The following is a 23509-nucleotide window of genomic DNA, read 5'->3' on the forward strand; positions in this document are numbered from 1 at the left end:
GATGTCCTTTGCACAGCCACCGCTGCTCTTGGATTGATCATAAGGAGCTAAAGAGCCTCTGCAGTGGCTAAGCAGGGGTGTGTGCCTTTCACAGCACCACGAGCTGCTTACATGGTTTATGTTCCATGGTATATCAGCAACAAAGCAGCCCGGGTGCAAAGCCTGTGTGAAAACTGATCCTCGGTGAAATGGGAATTTACAAATGTGGCGTGTTCTTCTCAAAAATAAAATTGAGCTTTACCCATATTACTATTAAAGTATAAAGCTTTAATTATGCCCTAAATCCACTTCTTTAGCTGGGGGGCTTGCATGATTAGCAGCAAGGAAAAAAAAAGGCATCTGGAGAGGCTGTGTGGTGCCATGTTTTCCCATATGTGAAATTTTATACAGTACAAATTATTAAACACCAAACCTCCGGAGAAAGATTGTAATGAAAAATTTAGCACTCCCCCATCAGGCTGCAACTAATTTGCCTTCTGACTAGATCTGAAAGAACGGAGGGCTGTGCTGGTGGTAATCCTTGATGAGTAGCTGGCAAGAGGAAACAAGCAGTATTATAATATAGTGCAGCGGGAGCAGTGGTGTGATGCTCCTGTGGACAGCCTCTCTGAGACACACTTAAGGTAAACATAAAGAAAAAATAAATCACTGTTTTCAGCAAAGGTCGGTGGGTGCCTATCCTCTTCTTTCTATTTTGATTTTGGCCTCAAGCTCCCAATTTTCATCTTGCAACACTTCTTTGTAATAGAGATGTACAGGGGAGAAGAGACCTGGAACAGGTGCTGTCTGGCTCACGTGTTGGGGCATCCTGTCTTGTTCATTCACCTTCCCCTGCCCTTCTGCTGCTCACACCTGAAACATCCAGCCCTGCACACTCACGGGCTTCAGATGTGAGGGCAGGAGGAGCTGCTCACTACTGTCAGAGACTGTTCCCCAGGAGACAGTGATGGTGTTTATAGAAATAGGCAGCTAATGGTGGAACATCTCTCTACCTGCTTTACATTTTTGTTTGCAGAAGAACATTAATTAGCATTTTCTTTAAAACTGTTAATGGATAATTTCCCTTTCCTTTCCCCCATCTTCCTCCAGCCCCCCCCCCCCCCCCCCCCCGCCCCCTTTTTCCTCTCTTTTTATTTTAAGTTTGGCCCTGCAGAATTTTGAAGGCATGGAACTTGACAGGTCAAGCTGAAAGGATGCTGAAGATAGCCTGATGTGACTGGAGGCACCCACTGTGTGCTTCTCTGTGATTAACCATTGTTACACTCTGCTAGGTGCTTATTACAATTAAATTCTTCCTTCCCAGAGCAGCCTGTTTCATCCTGATTGGCACAGGGGAGAGCTGACAATATTGTAGCAATAGGTTGGATTCTCCATGAGCCCCTGCTTTTTTCTGACTATTTTTTTCTGTGTTTCTTGCTAACAAAAGAAAGGCCCCATGTGACCCCATGGGCAGTTTATCCTGTCTTGTTATAGCTGGAACATGATTTTAACAAAAGGGAAGTAACCTTGTCATGTGTAGTGTGTCCACTGGCTCAGAAAGCCCCCAAATCCTTAATTTCCTGAAAGAGTTTACCCCACCATCCATATGTTCATACTTGCCCCTAAAAGCCAGGGATCCATTTTGCCTGGATACTTCAGAAGGAAAGGGCTGTAGGCACAAAAATCCTTCTCCTCACCGAAACAATCTAAAATCCAGATTTTACAGTCTAAGTCCAAGAAAACTCAGCGCCTGCAGATTGCTCTTGGCCCCTGCCTGGCAGGGTGTTGATTAATAATTTGAACCTGCAAATCCTCTTTCAACTTCTGTGAAATCTAAATTGCCCATCTGAGGCTTGCTTCTTTCAAAACAATTCTACTGTGATTTTCACTGCCAGCATAATTCTCTGTAAAATAGATAACCCTGTCAGTGGCAAAGCTGTGCCGCACACCTGGAAGGCAGCACAGCTGCCTGGCTGCTGGCAGATGAATGCAGAGAGCAGGCAAGAGCTGAGAAGAGCAGAATGGAAAACCGAGTTCAGTTCAGAAATATCCAGCTGCATTCTGCTCCATTTGCACTGTACCATATATGCTTGCCTGTTTCAGAAGTTTTAATTTTTTTTTTTTTTGTTAAGGCTGAAATTTTGGGGATAGAACAGAAGAGATTGGAATCTCATCACCTTTAGGAGTCAAGTTGTGGTTAGAAAATCTCAGGTTTAGGACTTGCCAGAAAATAATGGGGCAGCCATTTATGCAAGCAAGTCACTGTTTTTGAGGCTGCTCCTGCCACTGCATTCTCCCTGGGGCAGAAGGAGCTGGTTTTGGGGGATGAAACAACAGAGGTTTCTGTGAGATGAGTTATGGGCTTTTCCACAGGTGGCCTGGGAGGTGGGAGAGTGCTGCTCCTGCTGGATGGATGATTTTTAGGAGGGATAACACCCAAGCATTGATAAATGTGTTGTAGTTTGTGAACTTAATGGTGTTACAAGATGCTTTCATGTTTTCTGCTGAACTGTTCTGTTTCCATTTTGACTCCTTTTTATGGTTTTGGGAAAATGATATGATTTTACTCTTGCATTAGTGCAAATCCATAGTAATTCTATTAATGCAAGAAAAAAAACAGCACCTGGTTTTAGAAACCGTGAGAAAAGCAATTGCTGTGGTGTTTTTGAAAAAGGACCTTGTTTGCCCAGTAATTCAATATTGCTCTATCATCTCAATAATGAGAGTTTAGCTCATAATGGCAGCACATTACAAAAAAGGCCATACAATTTAAACATGTTGTAAATCCAACTAATAAGTATAAATTGATTTTTAAGGGGAAAAATGCATAAAGCTAGTCTTTTACCATATGTTTCAACTCTACCAGAAACCTTACTTGAATGGTATTTCAATGTGCTTTACCTATTGTGCTGCAAACTTTTTCAGGCTCTGTCAAGTTGTACTAAAGCTTTTAAAATACAGATGGTGGTAAAATCCCCAGTGGAAAACAGACTTCTATTTCAAACTTCAGTACTGTTTTTTTCTCTTCTAGTTCATAGCAGATTTTGTCAGATCAGAAGAAATATTCACAGCTTGATGCAGCTGGATTCTTCTTTGGCATGAGCAGAAACATCTGGCCCCAAAACAGCACATTTTACCAAAAGGCCGAAATACATGCACATGCATCTGTTGTGCTAATATATTTTCCTGTGAACTCAGATGTTAATTGCTTTGTTTTGCTGAGACAAGAGTGTTGGATCAGTGAGTAAGATTGTTTCCTTTAGCCCTCTGTTAATGGTTTCCTTTAGCAGTAATACTGTTTTAAATAGGAAACTGCCAGGTACAGTGTGAGCAGCAGTAAGATGCAAAGTGTTTTGAGCAAGGATATTTATACTGCAGTGGTATCTAGACATGTATTGTTATAAAGAACTTGCATATCGACTGAGACAACTATTAGCACAAAAGCTCCATGTGAGAGCAGTTCCACATCTCCAGAAGAAATGTTCAATTTGTGCATCAATATTTTAGAGGCTTTGGCCATCCCCACTTGCTACTTCTATTGTTCTCTTTCTTCTCATCTGCAGGCAGCAGCAAAGGAACAATAAAGATCTGGATAATTACCTGGTTATTTAGCTCTACCCATAGAGCCTTCATGAGTTTTGTTATTTTGGGCTTTGTTCCTTTTCCCACACTTGCTCCTTCAGGAAGAGCTACAGTTCAGAGAAGTCCTTTTCCTGACTTCTGGTCTCTGGATTGAGCTTTTGGTTTTGTTCCCCCTGGTTCTGGGCCCTACTGCTGCTTGTAAAGATCCCATGGTGTGACAGACCTTGGTCATCTCCCAGATCTGTATCCAAGGTACTTGGAAGCCTCCTGCCTTGGGCAGCACTCAGACACAGGTCTTTGTGCCACAGTAAAACCTCACTGACCTGTGTGTCAAGAGCAGTCCTGAATCACTCTAAATCTTCCCAGTAGCAAAGGCCATGCTCCCTTATCCCTTTTTGAGAAAACCTGCCTTATCTGATGGCCTCATTTTTTCATGCTGTAACTCTACATCTCTTTTTACTAAAATATTTCCTGTGGAGAGTGTAGGGTTTCCATGTAGTACCCAAGAATGCAGCAATTCCTTTTTTTGCTTTCTCAGCAAGCTCTCCTCTATTAACATTATGCTTTCATTCAAAGAAATATTTGCTTACATGTCACCCAGGGAGAATGATCTTGTGGTTAAGATGCAAGATGGTTGATGTTAAAAGCTGCAGTGCTTTTAGCCACCCTGTTTTCTCTGTAGTTGTAGTCCCAGCCTTATTCCAGGTTCATTGCTTGATGTTTCCAAAGTCATCCAGTCTCTTCATCCCTTCTGGGAAGGAATGATAATACTACCCACTGCACATCCTTGCTGTTTAAATTTGATGGGTATTTGCAGAGTATTTGGAGATGCTCTCAGGAAATATTAGTAGGATCATTAATAAATGCATCTTGCTATTACAGCATCCTCTATACAGCTGTGTATATAATTCTAGACTTTCCCACTGAACAAGAAGAGAAAGCAGATGCTTATTACTGTTTAAAATACCTTTCTGCATCAAATGTGACAAGGAAGATGAGCATTTCCTGAAGCTAAGACCATCCTTATGGGAAGGACTGATGCAGGCTCAATTAACTGGGCTGTTACTTTAATTTCATTTTAGAAGCTTCTTGTTCCAGTTCAAGTTAAACTGATTGATAACTTATTTAACCTGAACAAAATGAAGGTTTGGCTTAAAACTTGACAAGCATTTACAATGCTTTAAATCACTTTCAAAACAGGCTTTTAGTTGAACCTAGTGGACTTGTTTATTTTGGGCTTTGACAAGCCTTTGTGCCCTCTGTGAAACAGTGCAGGTGCAATGGCTCACGTTTCTCTGGGCCTGCCTTAGGCAGCCTTCCCCTCCTCTAGACCCAGCTCATCCCCAAGCACAGCCTGACCCCTTTCTGGAAGGCACCAGTTACATTTTTCTCTCCAGAATCAGTGAGGAGATGCTGTCTAAACTCACAGGGAGCAATTCAGGCCAGCTGGATAACCCTCAGTGTCTGCCTGGTGTTTACCTCTGCAGTTCGCCCTTTCAGCTGTATCAAAGCTGCAGAGTGTCAGCCAGTCCTTTTGTGACTGAGAAATGTTAAAAACCACTGTTTTGGGGAATGTATGGCTAGTGCCAAGCCACTCCTGTGCTGCACATCATGAGAGTACAGACAGGGCCAACAACAAGGATTTTTCTCTACCAGAAACTACTGGAATCTGTGGGAAGAAGGTAGGGCAGGATCCCAGTCCATCTGCACTGAGCTTTCGGTGCTGGCTTTAGTTCCTTGCGTGTTTGGGTAGTGCCCTGTGTCCCTTGATGGTAGCAAGTATCAACCAGCTATTTCAAGGAGCTCTGGGCTCAGCCTGACAGCAGTGCTGCCTTCTTAAGAGCTGCTTCCCCTTCCTCAGCTGTGAACATTAATCTGAAAGTTCAGTGATCATTAGCTAAAATAATTGTTGCCCCTTTTTAGTTACTTGGGACTGAAAATTACCAAAGGGTTTCACCGTAGTTGCTTAGGCTGTAATTATTGTTAGATTTTTGTTTTCTTCGGGATGTCGATCAGCAAACAGGATGTCCCCTGGGCATTCAGAGGAAATTGCTTCTGTGTTTCCTGGAGGAGCTGGCTGTGCTTGCTCTGGTAGTTACAACACTTTTCTCAAATCAGAAAACTTGCCCTGGTGGTGTAGGAGTTGATGGCCTTACTGAAAGTTTCCTTGACAACTCCAGTGTCTTGACTGATCACAGTGGGTGATCACAACCAGACATGCAGTGATGTTGCAGCTTGCCTCTGCTTCAAGTGCAGAGCCAAGGAACTGCTTTCCAGACCTGCAGAGGTGTGAGGTTTGCTCTGATTTTTGCCAGAGTGGCTCGGTTCATCTGCTAGAGCAGGGAGAAAATGGCTCTGGCTCTTGTTGAACTGAAGCAGCTGTGGTTAGCTCTCCATTGCCTGTGGGAGACTAGGGACAGCTGGCTGGGGGACAGAGACCTCTGCCAGGGAAAGGACAGATTCCAAAAGTCTAGGCAGAGTTCAAGGAGGGGCTTTGTAGAGTTTGAATTAGCAATAAAAGCAAATCATAGATCTGACTAGAACAAGGTAGGAGCTGGAATAAAACTACTCATGGCGGTGTGCATGGGAATTGTCTGTGCTTTGCTAAATTCCCACTGTAGCACAGCTCGTGCCAGCCAGCCATCAATTCCTTCCATGTTGAAGTGCTGGTTCTCTTCTTGCCTTTAATGGCAGCAATTCCCCCAGCTGCTGTGAGGCTGGAGCCTTGCTCCTGGGTTTTTAGGATCGTCAGCTGTAAAAGGGACGTGATTGTGGGCTGGTTTGCGGAACGGCTGGAGACATGCAATATCAGCCCAGATCCTGGGTGTGTGGGAGACTCTCTCCTGTGATTTGAACCGTGCCACTGTAGCTTAACCTCACCCCAGTGCTGGGCAAGAAACCTGGTTGAGTCTGTTTGGGGTCCATTTCTACTCCATGGGAATTGCCTGTTCCAATGGCCTGAGGCCAGGCTGTGACTGTCCTGCTGGGAGTAGGGACCAGCACGGCTGGGGCTCTGCTCAGCACTGTGATCTTTGACAGCAGTTTCTGCAAAATTCATTATTCCCTAGGCAGCCTTTGCATTTATTTATTTACTTTGTTTCTTTTCTTTTTTTCACTTTAGTTTATTAGTTGCACGTGTGGCTTTATCTGGATAAAAATGCATGCAATTTATGCATGCCTACAGTAGCATATGTTTTATATATTGGTTTATAGGGATGGTACTGATTCCTGAATTAATTTGAACAGCAAATTGTTGTTGTATCTGCACACAGTATGTCTTTTCTTTTTTTAATGTGTATTATATGACACACATCTGGTGGTGTTTTAACTGTGTTATTGTGGTGCCTCAGAGTCCTAGCAATGAATTTGAAACCCAACTGTACTAAGCACAGCTTTTTCACATGGGACACTTGGAGGGGTTGAGTGAATTGTTGAGCAAGAATGTGGGTGTTTTTGTCTGTGCCGTGAATCATGGACAAGAACCCAAACGCCTTTGAAGGCTGCCTTCACTGTTGGGCAGCATCAGGAGGGAGCTTTTGTGCCTGGCTCCAGGTAAGGAGAGACCTGCAGTGCCTCACACCTGGGGAGTTGCTGGCAATTTTTGCTTTCTAATGGAGTTTCAGTTAATCTCTGTGAAGGACTTGGAGCCATTCAGGACAACTCTCCAAGTCTGTCCCGTGGGTTAGACTGTACCTGCCATGGGTTGTCTGTTCAGTAGAGCTGTGCCTTGCTGGTGTACTGGAGAGGCTGAAGACCTTCCAAAATCATTCCTGTCAATGTTGTATCCAAGAGAAAGTGGCCTCTCTTCCCTTGCTGAGGGGTTGGATTAGTTCCCTTTGGTGTAGCATTATGCAGGAGGACCATAAGGACACACTAGTCCGCTGTCACCTCCCAGCTTTTCCCAGCAGGCTCTGTTTGGCAGCACAGTCTCTCTTCTGCAGGAGCTGCAGGCAGCTGCTCTCATTCCTCATAACCATAGTGCAGCCCTTCTTTGGGATATGGTTTTTCTCCTGAGGTGTGTTTTTCACAGAATTCAAGCTGCTGCCTAAGCTGCCTTCCCCTTCTCTTCCTTATTTATTCTAAAAAGGTATCATTGGCATCTATGAATTTTATCTGCAGTGGGTTTGATAACATTTTTCTCAGATATTGATGGGGCTATTGAATAGCTGCAAACCTTGTTTAAATCCTTTTACCTTCTGTAGCAAACATTAATGTTTACTTATTGACACTACTTTCTGAGAACTCAGCTGATCTGGTTTCCACTTAAAATATGCTTTATTGATATTTATATAGCACTAGCTTTTATCAGAATGTCTTGTAGTATGAGTGCATCAAGAATCCTAAATGTATCACATTTATCCAGTTTCCTTTTCAACCAAACTTATTGAAGAAATGAAACCAGGCTTACTCAAGAAGATTAATTTTCCAGAAAACCTTGTTGAAATAGTTTAATTGAGTCACTTTACTCCAGTTCTGGTTTTCTTTTCTTCTGCTGCTCAAGCCTGGTATCACAGCACTGTGTCTACAGCAGCCCAGCCAGCCCTGGTTGTTCATTTGAAATATGTCTCCAATACTTGTCTTTTTTTCTGTTTTCTCAGTGGATATTCCAAGATTGTTTAAAACACCTGTGTGACATGATCTCCCATTCTATAGCTTGTGCAACAGGTCTGGACTTTGTTCTTGGCAAATGTTGTCTAATATCTTCTCTCAGAAAGCTGGGGAATGTTTTCTTCCCAAGGTTGAGGCTGAACTGCACTGAATGTTTTGCCTGTCTGACATAATTAGTAATAAGTTTACCTTGCTTTTTTGGGTCTTCTTTTACTAAAATCACTTTTGAAGGTTATCATCACCTTTCATATTGAACTCAAAACCCTTGGCTTTGCAGAGTAGCATTACCAGAAGAGAACTACTGTAATATACAGAGATACTTTTCTTGGTTGAATTTCCTAATATATTTTGAAACATTTCCTGCAGCTTTGGACAATTTAATATGTATATTAAATCTACTTTTGCTTTGAACATCACAGCTGTTGATATTAGCCTTTAATAGATGGTATCTGTATGCATAGATGGCAGCAATGTTAAAGCTGTCAATTCTGATTGCCTCCTACATGGTGTTTAAAAGCATCATGTAAGCTCAGCCTAATTTAGTCCGTTGGCTCCAGCTGAACACAGCTCTCTCCCTTCTAAGTGGATGCTTAGTCAATCATTCCTCTGTCCTGCTTGGAGCTACTTCCCTTACAGTGATCCTTTCGCTATGGTCCACTGCACCAGATTGGTAACACTTGATGCATCTGCTGTAAGAGTTCTGAGCTCATCTTCAGTGTATCCATTTCTTTCCCATTACCAAAAAAAACCCCCGTGCTAGATCAATTTTCTGTTTGATGCATATTGGATGGCATTTTATAACTGAGAGTCACAGGTTTGAATCATCTTTATGTGAAACTTGAAGCTACAAATCTTATTTTCAAGAGGCACAGAGGCTTTCAGCTCTAAGAGGCTCAAAGGCTTTCAGTTCTCTCATGGACTGTTTATTGGATGCTACTCCTTGAGACCTGTCACCTTGTTGTCATCTTCACCACAGGCTCCAGGGGAACCTCTGCTCTGCTGCCTAGAGCACCTCTTCCTCCTCTTCCTTCTCCTCCTCTTCCTCCTTTTCTTCCTCTTCCTCTGCTTCCTTCTCCTCTTCTTCCTCCTCTTCCTCCTCTTCCTCCTCTTCCTCCTCTTCCTCCTCTTCCTCCTCTTCCTCCTCCTCTTCCTCCTCTTCCTCCTCCTCCTCCTCCTCCTCCTCTTCCTCCTCCTCCTCTTTCTCCTCTTCCTCCTCCTCTTCTTCCTCCTTCTCCTCCTCCTCCTTCACTGATTTGGTGACTGCAGGGCTGTTTCTCTCGCATATTCTCACTTCTCTCTCTGGCTGCAATTGCTTCTGTGCAGCAACATTTCTCCCTTCTTAACTATGTTGTTATTCCAGAGGTGCTGCCTCCATTGCTGATGGGCCTGGCTTTGGCCAGCAGCGTGTCCATCTTGGAGCCAGCTGGCTTTGTCTGCACTGCACATGGGGGAAGCTTCTGGCAGCTTCTCACAGAAGACACCCTGCTACCAAGACTTCGCCACGCAAACCCAATACCTGCCCCTCTGTTGCCTTGCCTGCCTCTCCAGACAGCCCCAAAGGCTGATAGGTGCCATCTGCATCTGCGTGCCCTGTTGTGGAAGGCAGGTTTTAGTTAAATAGGCTGGGAAAGCTATTTCCCCCTCAGCAGTCCAAGGCCCACTCCGGCACACGCGCTCGCTGGCTGTAACCTAAGCAGGTCTGCGCTGACACAGTTTATCACTGACGTATGTCAAACCCAGATTTTCCCAGCTGTCTGCTGCCATCTGCCAAGTGCGGCTGGGGGCATGCAGAGTGCAGTTTGCTATGCAGGCCTGATGGCAGCTGTAAAGTCGAGCAGTTTTGCGTGCTTAAGCACCAGCTTTTTTCCAAAATAAGCATTATCTCTCGCATGGCAGCGAGGCTCCTGATCCTGAGAGCGCAGGTCGTGGTGGGGAAGCGGTGCCGGCTCTGCTCCACAGCCGAGGCCACCTGCCAGCCCAGAAGCTGTGAAAAATCATTGCAGCAGTTCCAGAGCTGCAGAAAAGCCAACCCCGCTGCTCCATATGGCCTCTATGTGCTGGGCACTGTGGAGAAAGGCTTCTCCAGACCCCCAGGGCACTGGCCTGCTCTTTAGATGGCACCTTGTAAGAGCCATGGAGTCAAACAGAGTTCCTCTCTAGTTAGAAGTGGCACCAGATCTGCAGATGTGTCTGCTGGAGAGCTAAAGCTGAGCTCATTGCAGGATGTTGCCCTGGCTAATCACAGCACCAGACAGGAGTTCTTCCAAAAACTGCAAAGGCAGCTGCCCGTACCAAAGGAGCTTGGGTTTCATTTGCTCTTAGAAAAGGAAGGTGACCCTCATATCTGGTTGCAAGCATTAAGATATAAAGTTAGGTTGTTAGTGAGTAGTTAATGTTGCTCAAGTAGCTGAGAAACTATCAATAGCTTTTGAATATTTTGATTTTTCACTGATAATGCTTTTTATTACAGTAAGTTGTTGAACTTGCCTTACTTTAGCAGCTGACTGAGTCTAAGCAAAGAAATCCTTTGCTAGCATCAATTCAAGTTTTCTGCATCCCAGAGAGAGGTAAAAACGAACCACTGTGTTACAGACTGCTTGACTGCAACACAGGTTATTGATACAACGTAGCCAAAAGAAACTGGTAAACCAGGATTGGGATTCAGTAGTCTGCAGAGCAAGTAAATGTATAGACACTGACCTTCAAAACATGATGGAACCAAGTGAATGCTAAAAAAAAAAAGACAATTTTCCTTCAGTATCAAACACTGGTGCTGTTTGCTTCTTCATCACAGTAAGTAAAAATGGACATGTCATATTTAAAATGAATTGTGGCCAAGATAGCCCATCACAGTATCCACAGCAGCACCACCCAATTAGAAAAACTAATCCAACCTGATGCTACTGTCATTTTTTAAAATGAGCCCTTGTTCAATCATAAAATACTCGGACCATAACATTGCTTTCTATGCCATATGTCCTTATTTAGAGGGGGAAAAAAAATGATTGCACCCTTAATTCAAAGGAAACGTTTCCCTCTGAGCCAGAACTCAATAAAATGTATCAAAAAAAATTGTGGAAAAGGGCAAGCAAAGAAAATCAAATTGCAGCGTGTGAAACGATTTAAGGAGGGACCTGGGGAATACATAATCTCCAAACTGCCAAGTTAGAGCAAGTATAAAATATACAAACAAGCCTGATATTTTTCCCAGTTGATCTCATTATGAGGTATGCTTGGGATAGATAAATTTTGTTAGAATGCATTAAGGCTGGATTTTCAAGGAAACAAATCAGAAGTAATGTGTTTAGCTGATTCCACCTTGTTTTGATACGTGGGTCTTTTCAGGTTTAAAAAAGTATGGTTTTAAATCCAAATGGTTTGTTTTGTTTCAAGCATTAAAACCAGAGGCAACAGGGTGACTTCCCCCCCTCCTTCTGGAAAACAGACATTTATAATTTCGGCGTGGTCTTCAATCCTTGGGGTAGAGCTCTGTGCACTATGTTTCGCTGCCACTTATTGTTGCCTGCCTGAAATACACTGAGCTGGCCTTGAGTGCAATCCCTTAACAGACTGTTTCATCCACAAATAGTACTTTTTCCAAGTCTCCAATATATTTTAATTAAATTGTCCATTTGTATTTATTAAGGCAGTTTACTGTCTCCTGCTGCAGAAAGCTGCTACCGCTGATAGTCTACCAGAGAAACATGAGCTTATCTGGGACCTGATAATAAAATGCAAGCATATGTTAGCAAAAAAGTCTCCCAAAATATTGTTTAAGCATCCTTTTCATGTTTATTGGGAAGGAGATAGGCCATACAATTATTTTTGATAAGTTTTTGGAACAGTTGGTGTTATCAATTCTTGCAGCTGTGGGAAATGATGATCTTTGTTAGAATGAAATGTTACCTGCAGGAAATTTTTCTTCCTTAGATTAACCCTGTAGAAAGAGTTGAAAAAGGGTCCTTTGGCAGAGCTGATGATAAAGTCATTACCTGCTGATGAGATGTAAAGTGGTGTTCAGCAGCATTAGTTTAGATAGATGAACATGAAAAGGTTGATTCATCCCTGTCTCTGGTGATCTGAAAGCTTGGACCTAAACTCTGGGACTTGGACGCCTCTCAGCTCTTCGCACTTATCTCCAAGTGCCTTCCGCCAAACCAGATTTGCCGTGAAGTCAGTAGCATGGAAATCTGAAGGTTATGTGTGGTCTGTCCTCTCTCTCTCAAGACAAATAAAAGTGGATCTTCCAGAGCTTTAAAAAGGAATTAAACTTAGTTCTCGAAGTTAACGTGTTCCTGAAAAAGGAGGTAACTTGGCTCGGTGCTGTGTGGAACTCTGCCCTTGTGATCTGGAAGGACAGCTTTGTTTTCATGGACTATTCCTGGCTCCAGAGTGCAGTGCAATGTAGGTGGGTGCCATTCCTGCTGGTGCCTGTCCACTGGCAGAGGTGACAGGATTAGTGAATTAATAGACACATCTGAGCCACCTGAACAGGCATCTCTGAGATGAATGTTTTAATTATGTCTCTCCCTGAGGCTTTTGCTTTCTGTCTTTCCTTCAGAACTGCGCAGAGAGAGGTTGCTGGGAATTTCTTTTCCCACCCTGTGTGCATGCAAGACCCATTTTGTACAAAACAGATACAAGCCCAAGCAACAGCAAGGGCTTTAAAATGAGACTGCTGTGGCTTTAAGAGCGAGAAAAAAAACTGTTAAGGAAGGAAAATAAAAATCCCACAGCCTGTTGTAGCAGCTGTAGCTTCAGATCGTGTGGAAAATGAAGGCAGATGATTCAATTTGGCCTGTGCCCCGAGTACATTTCCAAATGCTTCTGTGTGTGCGCAAGATAATGAACAAATATATTGAGATGGCACAAGATCAGTCCGAGTTTGCCGCTGCACAGGCCGGGGAGCTCCCAGTAGGAGCGCACTAGCTGTGCTGGGTTAATGGGGGTGAGGGTCGGGGAGCCCAGCACCTTTCAGAACAACTTAAGAAAAGAATTTGTCTCCTTTTGCCCCAGGCTCCCCGTGGCACTCAAATGGAGCTTGTGATAAATCGAAGTGTATTTATTAATAATGAGCAGGGGCAGCGTGCCCATGATGTGAAAATAGGTGTGCCAAATAAAAACGTGCTTTCCTCTGACATCGGAAAAGCTTAAGTAAATGGAGAGCAGGCTGATCTATTATGATTAAAAAGCAGGGGCTGAGAGCCAACATAGTGGTAATGAAAAAGCCCTTTTAGGGAAACAAGACCCATTCTGCCCATTCATATATTCCTCCACCCCCACCCCACAGGAAGAAGTAGGGAGGGGGAAGCTGGATGGGAGAGACAGAAAGGCAACAGCATTCCAGGATAGCAGAGCCGGAGTTATTACCGGGATGAGTTATGATATTTAATCATGCTACATGATGTCCAACAGCGCAAGGTTCATAATTCTTGGCTCTGAACATGGCTTGGGACTGTCTGTGAGCACCTGCAGAATGCAAATTGATCACGGCCTTACAAACCCTCTGTGCCTACCCCCGGTCCTTCCCTGCCAAGCCAGCCCTGTCTGCAGCCTTGGCCTGCTCCCACCGAGCTGGAAACGGTCTCTTCCATGTTCTCAAACACAAATCTGTCGTTCCTGGTGAAAGCTGGACTGCAGCTACTGCAGAGAGCCAGGATTGCCTGCCACCAGCTTTGCTCTGCGGTGTGTGGTGGGTCTGGGGTGTTATTTATCTTGCAGGAGACTGCTTTGGTCTGGTTTTTAACCAGCTTTGGGTTTAATTAGTGCTTTTGGAGAATTCCCTTAACTTCAGCGATGAAACAGGCTCTGCTGGAGTAAAACTTCAGCACCTATTCAATGTTTCAGTTCGTATGTATGGACATTAATGTCTTGCTGTCTTAGGGTTTGGAAGAGATAAATTACCAAATAGCTTCAGTTGTCCCCTTGAGCCTTTTTATTTTGTTCCAGCTTTGCTCTCCTGAAGTGACGCAGTAGTCAGCCTATGGCTAAGACAAGATTCCCTCCCACCTCTAGCCCTCAGGAGACAAGGCTGAGAAGCACCTTTCCAAGCCCCTCTCTGCAGAGCTTTGGGCATCAGGATTATTTTGAGGCATTTTGTTCATCAGATGGCTCCCAAAGCACTTTGAGCAGACCTCAATCAAACACACTTGGGTTTGGCCCACACACTTCCTCCTGCTGTTCCCCAGTCTCTGTTTTGGCTTTGTTACACTGGCTGGAACCCTCCAGTTCCAGTTTGGAAGGCAGTTTGGGTTAGTCCTGCCTCAAACAGGGCAAACCCATCCATAGGATTGGTTTTGCTCAAGGAGCTGGGTGCTCTCCGTGGGTAATGCAGAGGGATGGGGAGACACAATGTGTGTCTCAAAAGGGTTTGATTTTGGGTGAGAACAGCCTGTAAGGTTGAATTGAATTGTAATTCTGGTTGCTGAAGGACATTTCCACTGTGTGGAAATACTCTGGACCATTAATATGGGCTGCTCAAGTTTGAGATGGGATATTTGGCTCACCCACCTGAGGCGTTTATCCCCGGTGGCTGGTGTTGCACTAATGACTCTGGAAGTCCCTGGCAATGTGTTGTATGAGAGGGCATAGTGTGTTTTGCCTGTGAATTTGGGGAGTTGGTTGTTTGGGTCTGTGCTGAGGTGGAGATGACATCTCCAGGCTGGGAGCGGGGTCAGGAGCCCACCTGGCCTCTGGCCCACCTCAACTTTGCAGACTCTGGAACAGTAATGTCTTCTTCCAAGGGAGAGGAATACTGGGTTTTATAGTAAAATTCAGTCAGGGAACGTGGTCAGGAAGAATTTCTGGAACTCAAGCAAAAACACCCAGAGAAAATTGCTAGAAATCAAGCAGCTTGAGCCAGTGGCAACTTTAGGTAAGAAGCTTTAGACCAGTTTGCTAATACCCAGGTCTGCCGAGAGTGCCCGTGAAACCAATGCATCCATTTAGCAGAACAACTTGTCCTCCTCGTTGGGTCCTGCATGCAGCTCATTAGGGTAATTACTGATGAATTAAGGCAGCTTGGCTGAGCACTGGGGCTGCGGGTGTGCGGGCTCCCCTGCTGGCAGGCAGCAGGTGTAAATGAACAAGATCTGTCAAAAAGGCTGATGACCCTCTTAATTCACAGCAGCAAACTGGGGACAGAGGTAGTGCAGCAAGTTTAATAATTGATATTTACTTGGAAAGGTTAATGGCAGCAGTGATGCTTCTAATTTGCTTGCCCGTGCAAGACCTTGTCAGGTCAAATTGTCTCAATTTGTTACTGCGTGTGTAGGTGTAGTTTTCCTTTAATGAAATTTGGAGAAAAGAAACAGGTGGTGTTTGGAGCTGACTGTAACTCAAGAAAAGCAGCAAAAGGTTCCAGTCTGGTAACAGGTTGGGTGAGTCTGTGCTAACTTTAAACAGCTGGCAGTTTAGTCCTTTTGAATTAATTCTAGCAACCATTTGCACTTGGGAAGGTGAAAGGATTTGGAATGGCATAATTTATTTTTACTTTAATTTGCAGCTGTCTAGGAGTTGTTTAGGTCAGAAGTGTAATAATTTTGACGGGCTTTGATGTGTTCCTAGGTGGGAGGGGGAAGGTTATGGATCAGAAATCAGAAAGCTGCAGAATTCAATGGGCATTTCTGTACCGTGTTAGGGAAATTGTAATTCTGCCCTGTAATGGTTAAGTGGTTCCTATTTCAGGGAGAAACAAAGCACCTGCTGTGTCTGGAAGGATTGAAAGTGGCAGGTCAGATACTTTACATCCAAGAGTTTCAGAAGGATTGGCTGACAACTAGAAACCAGTGGAGTTGGGTTTTGAGTAAGTGTAGAAAGACCCAGCTGACAGAAAAAAGCTGGCATGCCTGTGTTATGAAAGGCTGTAATTAATGGGATATTACCATTTGTCTTATTGGCTTGGCATCAATCCTAGGCAAGATAATCGGATAGCTGAAGTAGTAATTGCTTAATAAAGACCTAAAAAAAATAAAATAAGTGAATGACAATCATTTAGTGTATTTAGAAAACTAACCCTTACCAAATTTAATTAAAAATTTGATGGTTTACGGCCAATATTGTAGTATAGTTAGATTTCTGTTCTTGATGTTGTTGACCCATTTATTAAGGCAACAGACAATATGGATTGAGCATCATGAACTTCAAGTGGATGATTTCTTGCTTCGATACGTGGTGCTGGTAGTTGCAAATGCAAGCTCACTGTTGTTGGAAATGCTTCTAGCAGATCCCAGCAGGGGTTGCCTCTCGTTGCTGTGCTGTGCTTTCAAACATTTTGACATAGGAACAAATATGAAATACTGGTCTTGATAGAAGCTTGCAGGTGGGCAACGTATTGGAAAGGTGGTATGCAAGGAGTGAGACAGGGCACTGTACTGAGAGTGGTGGTTGTGTGATGAGGTGGCCACGAAAAAATTTTCATTTCTATCTCTTAGATGTGTCTGCAAGTCTTATCCTGCAGAAGAAAGTGTATTGGTGAGGTGTAAGGTGGCAGAAAGGCATGCAGAGCAAGGACATAAATCAGAAATTTACTGAGCACGTTACTTTTCCTGTCTTCTGCTACCCAAGCCCCCACAGGGCTGTGTACTCTGGATGAGAACTGGAGCTCATTGTCCATACAGTACCCTGAAAATTGCATTAAAATATTAATAGACTGTGGGGCACTTAGCTGGCAGCACTATCCAGTGTCCATGGAGTGCAGTGATCAGTGCTCTCAGTGCTCAGGTTGCTATGCCCAGTGCCACAGGGGCAGGGCTGCAGGGGTTACATCAGCACCACAAGCAAACCCTGCTGGCTGCCAGCACTGCCATGTAACAGGACAGCAAGAAACAAAGGGATTTTATTGCCATTAAAAATACCAATTTGTACAAGCCGACATTTTAAATAGTGTAATTTAAATGGAACCAAACTGAAATGAATAGAACCTATTAATAAATTAAACACTTCTTTCCACCTAATATTTCATGAGGGAATTAGAAGAATAATTTGTTAGTAAATGAGCCCAGGAATGAAGCTGTGAATGACATCTATCCTACCCCTCTCCTCCCCCTGTAACACTCTTTGCAGATTTAAGAGGAAGGTTGCTGTGATTTCAAACATTGGCTCTCTCACTTCTATGCAAACACAAGCACGACTTCAGGTGAAGGGAGTGGGATGATTTAGCAGTTAAAGCACCAGCCTTGGCTGTAAGAGTTAAACCTGCTCTACTTCAAATTCTGTGTGGTGTCTCAAGCAAGTTTTTTCAGGCCAGTGGCCCTCAGTGGCCATCATCACCTCTCAGTGCAGCCACTGGGGTGGCCTCAGGGCACATCTCTGGGTCAGGCAGCAACAGCAGTGTCACAGCTGAGGTGTGCTGGGAGCAGAGTGAAGGAGGTTTGTCTGTCCGCTTCCCCCTCATGTCAGGCCTGAGGACTTTGGCACAACCTTGCCTGCTTCCAGGAGCGCCAAAAGCACCTTCCCTCTCATGTTAGTGAAAAGGAGTGTGGACACACGTGGTCAAGCACAACTGCAGAGAAGCCCCAATGCATTCCAGCCTTTCCATGGTGGTGTGGGTGTAGGAGTGAAACATTGACTAAACTGCTGTCGGCAACCTCGGGAACAGGTGGCAGAGCAGTGCTTGAAAATCTCCTTTTTCCCCCTCCTTCTTCTCCCTCTAGATGAAGGTCCCTACAAGCAGAAGTGGCAGAAATAGCGAGGAAGACAGCATCAGGGAGGCCACAAGCTCTCAGCGGAGCAGCTCAAGGGACCGTCTCAGTGATGTAAGTACCATTGAGGAGAAAGCATCGCTTCATTGCAGCAATTCCCGCTGCTGACATGGCTTTTCATAAATCTTGCTGAACAAATGTTGGCATCCAGAGGTCACTGTGTAATAACTTTTTTTTATGTCATGATTGAGTGTTACGGCATAAGTGGTTGAGCTGCCTTGCAAACACTATAGTCATGGTGCAAATAATATGATAAGCGAAAGATCAGAGATGGGAAAACAAAATGGAATTGTTATTCCTTGGGGAAAAATGGCTTGATGTTTTGTTTTGTTTTTTCAAAGAAGTTGTGTTAAAAAGCTTTTTACAGCATCTTTGGGTTTAGCTGCTGCACATAATCACATAGTTTGGGTGCAAAGTTAGTTCATCTAATTTTACGCTTCCTGCTGCCAAGATATGAGAGGGTTTTGGGGGAAAGCTGTCTTTCTCTCAGGAAATTCGATGGTACGTTGAGTGAAATGTTATGATAAAACAAAAGCAAACGGTGCCTTAGTGTGTAAACACACAAATGGGCTTTTGAGTCACCAAGAAATCAATGGCAGTGCTGGGATAATTTTATATGAAGGCTTTTTGTGTTAGCAATTAGCATTTCGCCTTCATTAAAACATGATTTTTTACTAATTAGGACCTTTCCCGTTAGGAGAGATTTAAATGAAGAACAATAATCAAACGCTGGCACGAGCATGTCTGAAATATTAAATTTGCCATTTCAATGGCAAGCCACAGAAATCCCAGAGCGAGCGGTTTTCATGTTGAGTTCTATTAATGTAAAATATGCTTCATAACTAAAACCTGTCACAGAAAACGGCTCACACCAGCTAAATTCAATTGGACAGTTAATTTAGCTTTAAAATTGAAAACACTACCTCCGCTTCAGGATGCAAAAGGAAGAGGGGGGGGAAAGCCTTTGATAAGTGTAATGTATTTGCTATTAAGGCTTTCAGAGCCCATTCTACAGGAGGAAAAGGGAGAAAAAGGGGAAAAAATGGCTCCCACAAATGTGTTTAAAAGCTGAAAGTATTTATTAAAAATGTCAGCAGAAAAGTGCTTTTGGCAGATTAAAGCGGGATTCAGCTTGACAGCTCTGACAGGAAAATGTGACGGGGGAAAATTCTCTCTACATGTTTGGAGTGTGAATGGGGCGCTGTAAACAGCCGACGCAGTGGGAGGAAGAGAAAAATAACGTGTCCTGTGATCTGCTTCCAGGATTGCGAGCCCACGCGCCGCAGCGGGGCCAGGCAGCCGGGGGGGAGGGGGCCCCGGGACAAATCCCCTTGCTGTGGGACATCTTTGGCTGTGGTATTAGTCAATAATGCTGGTAATTTTATATACACATACATCAATGCGATTCTCCGCTTCCCCTCCCCTTGGCCACTCCTGACAGGTGCGTGAGCAGGAGTGCCTGGGAGCTGCACTGTAATGTGGGGCTGCAGGAAAGGAATGACATATTCCAGCTTAGCCATTAGCTTAGGTCAAAGCGTTAAGTGGTCTTGGAGACTTTTCTTGTTAAGCTGATGCACTTCCAGTATTTCTCCTCCTTTCCCTTTGCCCCCAAAGTTGCAGGCTGAGCCTGTAGGAATTGACTCTTAGTGCCTAATTCCTGCAAAAATCTTCAAAGCCTGTTCAGCAGCCAGTGAAATTCAGTGGGAAATAGGCACTCTGTTCTCTTTTAGTCAGCAGAGATGCTTGGGCAGTGCCTGGAGGCCAGGGCACACTTCAGAGCTTTGCTGAAGCTGCTCTCGTGACCTGACGACCCATTGCAAATGAGAATTTTCCAAATTAGTAATTAAACAGTTTGAAAAGTAAGGTTCATGAATCACGGAATGCTCTTTGTTCATTATTTGATGAGTGCAATTTAGCTTTAATTACATATAACGCTGCCTCGTGTACTGGTACATGTTCTGTAGCCTATTTAGCGACTGTCTGAAAGTCTTAGGAAGTCCCGCGGGTGCAATCAGATGGTTTTCCCCGTTTCTGTGGGATAAGGAGGCAGACTGGCTCTCTTACTTTGAGAGGGAGCAGGGAAAGGGAGAGGAGACGACAACATGCTACTGAGCGTCGATTCCTGCAGGATTTTCTGTCCAGCCATGCCTGGTCCCTTTTGGCTCTGGAGCTGTATGTCCCAGCACGCTGTTTAAATAGCTGCTGTGCCACTGGATTGGCACAACTCCTTACATGTCCTCAGGATCAGGACCACAGGGCAGTCAGTGTGTCCAGGGAAGGCAGGGACTGTGTTTCCAGGAGGTTGGTGCTTACAAACCAAGGCTCCAGCACCCGGCGGTGCCCTAGCAGATGGATGCTCTGCAGCAGGAGGCACCTGGGCTGTTTCTCACTCTCCTGCTGTTCCTCGGTGCATTTGGCCTTCAGGACTGCTTTTTGTGCTGCCTTTCCCTCCTACGCCTTTCCCCATTAACTGGGGTGAACAATGGAGTAAATGAGGCAGGAAGTGACAGGTCTGGCTGCTGTAGGGCAGCACACAGCAGGTGTGGTGGGAAATGTGTGCATCGAAGTGTCGGCTGTAGCGGTGCCACCTTAGGAGCGCTGGGTCCTTCCTCCGGCTTCATTGTGGGTCCCCATTTCAGAGGTGCTGCTCTGACCAGCTTAGCCCCTCTGTGCCATTTGTTTCTTGAGGTGACTTGTTCAATGGGATGCCAGCAAGTTGTTCTTTATTTACATTAATGCATGTCATTAGTCTCTAATGGACCCTGAAGTCAAGAGGTGGCCTGGTCTGTCGTGAAATAATTGCACTCTAAAGAAAACTGAGGCAAATGATTGATTATGTTGTGCACACACACACACACACAAACAGCCATTGGTTCATCCATAACAAAACTCAGAGCATTTTGCTCCTTCCTTGCCACAAATGAAAATTCTGTGGGGAGAGAATGATACAATTTCATAGTGAGACAGTAATTGTCTGGCTTGTATAGTAAGTCTTTCCAGACATTACACCAAGTGCCATTTATTATGGGTCATTGGGGGGAAAAAATGCTTATTATGATCTAGTGAAATCATCTCTGGCTGCAGAGGTTTGATTTGTTGAGGCTGGGCTCTTCTTTGGGATGATGAAACTTCAGAGCAGAAAATCAGTGATATTTTAGCCCAGGCTTTGTGGTGCAAAGAGGGGATGGGAATCTGCCACGTTTTATGTTGCCAGTGTTGATGTAAAATTCCCTTAAAAACTACTGCAAAGCTGACATGCCTCTTACACATGTACTCTTAGGTTTTCTACAACCAAAACAGAGTCAACAGCCTTTTTCCAAAATGGGATTTTCCTCTGCTGTCTTTCAGAGTGAGGTAATTGGAAGTTGCCAGAGAGTTAAGAGCTAGATAAGCCATACTGCTATTTTGTTGTGTTGACCCAAGTAAAAGTGGAAAGCTTGGGCATTTTGTTTTGGTTTTCCCCATGTTCCATAATTGTCCTAATCTTTTCTGATGTCCTGAACAGTCCAAAAATCCACACAGAGCCTTGTATAATGGCTTGAAAAAAGGGTTTTTATCTTTTTCTTGACCCATCAGCTTAAGAACTGCCTGCTTTTTAATGGATTTTCTCCCTCACTAAATTGAATGGATCGTCCCTCATTATCATTTAAATAGAAGCCTCACTCCCTGTGAACATGGAAAATTTGAATGTGGTAGTAGAGCTGTGATAATTTGAAATATTCGGAAGGTGGGGGCAAGGAGGGGGAACAGGCGGCAGAGTGCAGAATTGCTGAATGTAATTGTCATGGATTCTCAATTTTGTTGCCACAAGATGGGAAAATAGACTAATAATTGTCTTCCAACCCTAGTAGAATAGTTGCCCTAGTTAGCTGAAGCTAACACTCTAATTGTCATGGGGGCACAGAGATGAATGAGGATGTATGCAGGGCACAGCCAGGGCTAAATTGAGTGATATACTAAGGCAAAGAGCAAATTGGCAATTATTGGCCCAGCTGAAAAGGTTGGCAGGTGTGCTGCTTCCTCAGGAGCCCTTAGGGGGAAATTGGAAATATAAAATATCGACCATAAATACTCGCTGATTAGGAAATATGTTGCAAGAGGTGCTGACCACTTAAGAGTCAAAACTCTCCTTTTCAAGGGATTGGCTTCAGCTGTGCATAGAACCAGCAAGAGCTGCTACTCAGTTGTTGAGAGCCTTTTCCTCTCATCCCCCAGGCTATCTTTTCTAATTTTTCATCATCCTATCCTCACATGTTTGTTTGCTTTTCTTTAAACATAATAAACGAAAAGCAGTCTTTTAGGAAATGCAAAGAGTTTCGTCTCTCTAAATGTTCTTTGATAAGTGTTTAGCATATTGTATAGGCTAGATATAAAATTCTCTCTGGTAGATGAATACAAAATAACTTCTGTGATTTCTAATTCAGGCATTTCACTGTGATCTGCTTTTCTTTGTGTGCCATCACAGGCACTGTCTCCCCCTTCCCTCCTACTTTCTGTACCATGCTTCCCCTCCTGGGGCACAGGGATTAGAGCAGCAGCAGGGTACAAAGCTGGAGGTCCCTCACGTGTGCCTCAGGCTGAAGTGATGCCAGAAGCACAATCAGATAAGCCTCTGAAATGAGAATTGGACCACATTCACACCACAGCTCTGTATTTATCCACACTGTAAACTTTGATGCACGTGGGATGCCTGGTCTTGGCTCCAGCAGGGTGGCAGTACCATGGTCAGGGGTGTTACAGAGCACATTGAAGGAGTTTTTGGAAGGCCTGGGGTAGTAACATGCGGACTGCAAACTCTTTGTGGCATGTGCTGTCCATTGTTCCCCATGTGTGACACACTGGGATCTGATCTGCAGTTTGAAGAGCGGAATAAGACCATCCTAGGGAAATAGAGTAGCAACAGGATAGTTTTAAGACCCCTTCCACAAACCACAAGTCTTGGGAAACTGGCTTGAATACACATGCAAGGATCATGAAACCTTGTAAGTCCCATTCTTCTGGAGGCAAAAATTCCCATCCCTTCAGCATGCTGTCTGCTTTTATCTGTGTCCCACAAAACACCAAATGCTTGCATGACAACGGCTTCAGCAGAAATTAAGTTCTAATGACTGGCACAGAGTTTCAGGTAGTGAGGCATAGTTGGGAAGAAAGAAAGTCTGGAGAAGTTTTGTGAAGCTGGCAGAGGGTGATGCTTCGAACAGGAGCAGCACTCATGTAGGTTCTGTGCATTTCAGAAGTGTGAGGTCTTCTCCTGTTGTTCCTGGCTAACTGCACTCAGTTTGTTCATTCCTGATCAGTGGCTGTCTTTCCCTCTGCTGTCTGCAGCCATCAGCTGTAGGAATAAAAGTGCCTTGGGTGGAAGCTGTTTTGTAGCTTATCAAGCCAGTTACGGATGTTCAGACCTTGTGTAGTTTGGTATCTTACCAGACTGGTTTTGCAGTGTTTCTGAGCATAACACCCTCTATTTATCCAACAGAATAAAGTAAGTGAATTCAAGAAGGAACACATTCAAGCGTTGCACGACATCCAAATCATTCATCATGTGTTGTGGTTATCTTGTCAGGTCCGGGTTTCTAATCTCAGGGAACATCAGATGCACTGGGTGACCTTTGCCACGTCAATTGAACTCATTGTATCAG

The 23509-nt window shown here is 44.2% G+C and overlaps 1 protein-coding gene across 15 annotated transcripts in view; it reads left to right on the forward strand.

Annotated features, from left to right (window-relative positions):
* FBRSL1 (fibrosin like 1) overlaps positions 1–23509 on the forward strand; it is a 508757-nt gene that overhangs the window by 205595 nt on the left and 279653 nt on the right. For 13 of the 15 annotated variants that reach the window (XM_069031303.1, XM_069031309.1, XM_069031315.1 and 10 more), the window contains one exon: positions 17823–17924. The exons of the other annotated variants lie outside the window; for them this stretch is intronic. In XM_069031303.1, coding sequence (XP_068887404.1) covers positions 17823–17924 — 102 coding nt within the window. The remainder of the gene's footprint in view (positions 1–17822; positions 17925–23509) is intronic. 15 annotated transcript variants of the gene reach the window in all.

This window comes from Aphelocoma coerulescens, chromosome 15 (assembly GCF_041296385.1).
Source record: "Aphelocoma coerulescens isolate FSJ_1873_10779 chromosome 15, UR_Acoe_1.0, whole genome shotgun sequence".
In the NCBI taxonomy this organism is placed as follows: domain Eukaryota; kingdom Metazoa; phylum Chordata; class Aves; order Passeriformes; family Corvidae; genus Aphelocoma; species Aphelocoma coerulescens.